This window comes from Onychostoma macrolepis, chromosome 18, assembly GCF_012432095.1.
Source record: "Onychostoma macrolepis isolate SWU-2019 chromosome 18, ASM1243209v1, whole genome shotgun sequence".
NCBI classification, from domain to species: Eukaryota; Metazoa; Chordata; class Actinopteri; order Cypriniformes; family Cyprinidae; genus Onychostoma; species Onychostoma macrolepis.
The window spans coordinates 12,033,818-12,039,552 of NC_081172.1; the positions used below are offsets into that span (position 1 = coordinate 12,033,818).

Consider the following 5,735-nt stretch of genomic DNA (forward strand, 5'->3'; position numbering starts at 1 on the left):
TTTTCTGTGATATTCCATTATTTCTATATTTTAGGGGTACTGTTGAGGTTCATCCGAGTTTAGGTGCTGTCTACACTGATAAAAATTATTTTGTAAATACTACGGAAAAACAAATGTAACTTCTACATTAATTTAGTTCAGCCAATAATTTAAAAAAATAAAGAGTAAATTCTATATTAGTACTCAATTTAAGCTTAAGCTAAGTAAATTTTATTTGGAAATGTTTGTTTAATCTTTAAGTAAATATGAAAGTTATGATCCCATTATTCCCATCATGCATTGGGGCACGAATAATTAAAGTTTTTCACTGCTTTCAAGTTGTATTTACCCTGTTTTATGTTTGATTTTGTTGTTAGGTTTAGTACTGCTTTGTGACTCAACTCAAAATGACCCATTCATACTCAAACACTACCCACTGATACTGTCATTGTGTATTGTGTACCAAGTATTGAGGTCTCTGTGTTTATTTGGGTAATTACTCTATTGAATAGATATATTATCTTAAAAAGGATAATAAGCTGTCTGCTTGCTTGCTTGCTTACTTACATGTTTGTAAGTGAACCACATGCTGCAAAAATATGTTGTTACATTATTTGAGTAGAGTTTGCAAACCCTAACTAAGTGAAATGTACTTTAGTATTGCAGCGTAAACTTATAATAACTAAGAAGAAATTACTCATCAAATTCTAACTGGCCAGGTTAAATTTACTTAATTTTACATAAGTTAGTTTAAGTAGATTTACTTAATTCCATACTTAAATTTTACCAAAGTCTGATTTTACTTACAAATTTGTGTGCAAATTAAGTAAATGTAACTTTTTTTCAGTGTATGTATAATAGTTAAAAAAAAAATGTATAATAGTTGTTACTGCTTCATCGAATGATGATACCGTGAATGTAATTGAGAAGCTTACTGTTGTCATGGTTACATCGCTGCCGCTGTTACTCTTCGCGAGCATCTCTTTATGCCAAGAGAAATTCGCGCCCAAATTGTAATCTAACTTTTGTTATCATTAAAAATGTTTTGGAACCCCACTTGAAACCCAGATATAGACCTACTTATGCGTATAAAAATGTATTTAAATCCCCTCCCGCATTCCCAAGGGTTTAAACCCCCACAATTCCCACCAGCTGACATACATGTCAAAACTCTCCAGCCAATCTTTGCTCTGCAAGGGCGGGAAATACCAAAACTATGAATATATATGTAGAAGCTCACGGCTGGTGGGCAAACCGCTGAGAAAGCCTCTTCAACACAGCTGAGCGCAGCTGGAACGCGCTATTGGATGCTTAACCATGGGTGACCCTTTCAACAGCAGCAGCAGCAGGGTGTTTAACCGAACCCCTCAGGGTCATGTCACATTTGGAAATCTGGAGGACATAGACGTGACCGCGGACAGGAGCCCGGTCCTGAGGATCATGATCTCAGTGGTGTACATTCTCGTGTGCGCAATAGGCTTAGTTGGGAATTCGCTCGTCCTTTTCATCATGAGAGTGAAACACTGCAGACAGAGCACCACCATTAATGTTTTCGTCATTAATTTAGCTGTCACAGACCTCCAGTTCGTCCTGACTTTGCCGTTTTGGGCTGTGGATACCGCTCTGGATTTCAGCTGGCCGTTTGGAGACGCCATGTGCAAGATCATACTGTCGGTCACTGTGATGAACATGTACGCCAGCGTCTTCTTCCTCACTGCTATGAGCATCACCCGATACTGCTCCGTGGCTTCAGCCACCAAGACCAGGGTCCGTCCGCCAACATCCTGCTCTGTCAAATGGGTTTGCGCATTTTTGTGGGTCTTTGCTACCGTCGCCACCGCGCCGACGTCTATTTTCTCCACTGTGACCAACGTGGCTGGAGAGAAGCTCTGCTTACTGAAGTTTCCTGCAGGACATTATTGGCTAGCATTTTATCATTTGCAAAAAATCCTGGTTGCTTTTGTTTTGCCCATGTTGACCCTTTCCGTGTCCTATTTGTTGCTTCTGAGATTTGTGAGAAAGCGAAATATGAATAACAGTCATTCACAGCGCAGGATTCAAGTCACTAAATCTATCACAGTTGTGGTTCTTTCATTCTTTCTTTGCTGGATGCCGAACCACGCAATTACATTTTGGGGTGTTTTGGTAAAGTTGAACGTGATTCACTGGGATGAGGCGTATTATATTGTTCATACCTATGTATTCCCCGTGACTGTTTGCTTAGCTCATACTAATAGTTGCTTAAATCCGTTTATATATTGTCTTACCAGAAGGGCATTGAGAAAGAAACTGAAAAATTGTTTGTCAAATATTGCCCCTTGGTTATTAAAGAGGTCTTTTCAGAAATCTGGGAGGCATGCATGAACCATGCCACGATATTAAAATGAGAAAATAATAATTTATATGCAAAATATATATATGTATATATTATATGTGTATATAGAATATATATATTTTTCTCTCTTTTTTGACAATTTATTATAAAACGATATATTATTATTATTATTATTATTATTGCTACTACTACTACCAGTAATACATTATTATTAGCCTACATTTAGTTGCATCAATAATTATTCTTTAGAGAGATGGAATTTATTGACTGCGTTAAAGAACCAATGAAGGATTAAGCTGAAAATGATGGGTCTTTCTGTAATTTAGACAATGTCATCTTTTGTTAAACTGAAAAATGAAACAAATGTATGCATGTTTGGAAATGACTTAAAACAACAACAGGCTGTCTTTTCAAATACTAAAATATTGTAAAACAGAAGCATATGCCCAGTTGTGTATTGACATAATATGAATAAATCATTATTGATATAGTCCACTTCTGACCATATTTCAAATGCTACATACATGGGAGAACTTCACATCTGCAATCAATCAATCAAACTTTATTACAGACTCAAGGTCCAGATTTAAAAAAGACAATAGACAACATATACAACCCATACACAGACATAAAGAGTTACAAAATACAGCAATACCACTGTCTCCACAGCTTTTACTAATACTTGTACAAACCCTTATATTTGATAAACCCACAATAATCTCATTTTTAGAAGCATTAAGCCGGCAGATAAATCTATACATAAGATTTCGTAACAGTGCTTTAAAAGTGATTACTCTTGCACTCACAAACATTTCACTTGCACTATGCCATCTAGGTCTCCGTAGTAAGATTCTCATTGCATCATTATATGCAGCTTCTGTAAACTAGATGCTCTGTAGTTACACCACAAATGAGCAGTATAAGTGTTGTACAGTATGCTTTGAAAAGTGACACCTTCACTTCATCTGAACAGAAACTAAACTTACGTAAAAGTATATTCGCCTGCATATAAATCATACGGCGTTGCCTTTCAAATATCATGTTCAAGACCAAAATCAGAACACATAGTTAAAAGCTGTTGAAGACCAGCACTGCTAGGACTAAACAGGACTAAAACCAGTTTTACAGACATTCAAACGTTCAGATAGCTCATCCATATAAAGATTAAACAGAATTGGGGACAGAATCGTTATTAACCCCAAAAGGGGCAGAGACCTTATTGCCCCATTTTACTCGCATCATCTGGTGGGCATACCAATAAACCAGGATTCTCACAATGTATTCTGGCACCCCTCTTTGTCTCATTTTAAAAAATAACTTAGCATGGTTAACCCGATCAAAAGCTTTAGATGCATCAATGAAACACATAAAAACTGATGAATTTTTATCTCTATACTTATTTACTATTTCCTTTAATGCATAGATGCAAAGATCAGTACCATGTTTAGCCTTAAATCCAGATAGACAGGATCCTAGCTATGGCTATAGGTCTATAATTATCTAGGTTACCTACCATTCCAGCTTTGTTTTTAATAACTGTCAAAACAAACAACATTGAATCTGGTAACACACTATGAATCAAAAAGCCAGTAAAACAGACAGCTAATAAAGGGGCTATCCTCTTACTTCAATACTTAAGATGTTCAGCAGAAATATTATCTAGGCCACTAGCTTTGTTTTGAGGCAATTTGCTCATAGCTTGATCCACTTCACGTGACGTAATCACTATTGGATCATTAACTTGAATATTGTCCACATTATACAATTCATTTTGGATGCAATTAAAAAGAATACAGTAATGTTGTCTCCATAATTCCACAATATTCTCTGCCCTAGAAACTCTGCAACTATTAAAAGTTCTGACTTCTTTCCAAAAATTTGTAATATTATGATTTAGCAGCTTCATAGCCATAGAATCAGCCCTTAAGGTTTGCTCATTTTTACAGATGAAACGAATAGCATACTTATATCTTGAATTTGTAGATTTCTTATACTCAAGCTCAGGCCCTTGTCTGGGTCTACCTGACATAACCCATAATTTATAAGCTTCCTGGGCTTCAGCCTGATATTCAGATACATATTTACTCCATCCAAGCCTAGTCTTATTCATTATACCTTCGATTTAAAAAATGGCTTAATACAACCATGCAATGCATTTACTATATCATTATACATTGAGCAGATATCCCTCTGATGATTTACATCTTTACAGTTAACATCGCTACACATCATTGCATCCCTAGGTAAACGAATATTACTCAGGCATTTATCTGTACTTACATAATAGGCTAAAAGGTCCTCCTTTGTAAGTGCTGACCAATCCATTTTTGCTTCATTGATATTACTTTCATTATTAGACATCGCTATGAAATAGTCAACATTTATCACCATAGACACAGGTATATGATCAGTTGTTACTGTATCATATAAGATACTCATATCCCTCAGCGAGGCATGTGCATCTGCTGTACTAATACAATTGTCCAAGCCTCATTAACATAGGTATAACTATCTACAGATAAACACACTTCACTTGACAAAATGAGATTATCTTGGCAAAACTGAACAATATGACTAGAAAATAATGAATTTCTGTCTGAAATGTCCGCATTCATGTCCCCAATGACATACACACTGGAAATAGTACAACTTTCAATAAAAGAACTGATAAAAGCTAGTCTATTTAAGTATTCATCTTCATTATGATGGCATTCGTAAGGTGTATACACATTTAGAATAATAAATGTCTTATCTTGATAAGTAATCTGTTTTGCAATACACCAATTAAGATCCAGTTTAACCTGGAATATGCTATATCATGAACATCACAAGAATTCCTTGTACACCAAAACCCATTAAACAAACCTGTGTCAGTAACTGGACAAGGGTTTTTCTGAAGAGTACACAGCAAATCATTTTAAAGAGGATGGACTGGAAAAAAAAAAAATAATAAAAAAATATTGCTAATTGTCCTAATAATTATAAAACTATATAAGACTATTTCGTTGAAAGACCATCTGATAAAATGGAGCAGATTTATGAACTATGGGCCTATTAGAGATATTTTGATGGTTAATTTAATTTAAACTGTTTAAATAATATTGTAATAATCTAAATTCATTGCACCACACGCAGACACTCAAGAACACACATGCCCATTGTTTTTTTTTCCACCTTAAAAAAACAAAAACTTTTTATATGTATAAAATGACAAAAAATATAGCCTACAATAAAATAATAATTTATTACAACTGTGAACATTTATATTTTACATGTAACACAAATAACTATCCGAAAAATATGAATACAATACAAATACAAATTTAATACCGCTCTAAATGATTTTCAGTGAGCAGTGCACAAATTTTGTGACGCTCCGACAGGGTCTGCTGGTTAAATAGTGTTTATTATGGGAGTCACC

The 5,735-nt window shown here is 35.0% G+C and overlaps 1 protein-coding gene across 1 annotated transcript; it reads left to right on the forward strand.

Annotated features, from left to right (window-relative positions):
• The first annotated feature begins 1,212 nt into the window (after positions 1 to 1,212).
• Positions 1,213 to 2,589, forward strand: rxfp3.3a3 (relaxin family peptide receptor 3.3a3). Its single transcript, XM_058751098.1, has one exon. It carries the CDS (start codon positions 1,297 to 1,299, stop codon positions 2,341 to 2,343), a length of 1,047 nt encoding a protein of 348 aa, XP_058607081.1. The 5' UTR covers positions 1,213 to 1,296; the 3' UTR covers positions 2,344 to 2,589.
• The last annotated feature ends 3,146 nt before the right edge of the window (positions 2,590 to 5,735 follow it).

Coding starts and splice junctions, on each gene's coding strand:
- rxfp3.3a3 (XM_058751098.1), top strand. CDS start 1,297: ATGGGTGACCCTTTCAACAGCAGCAGCAGCAGGGTGTTTAACCGAACC.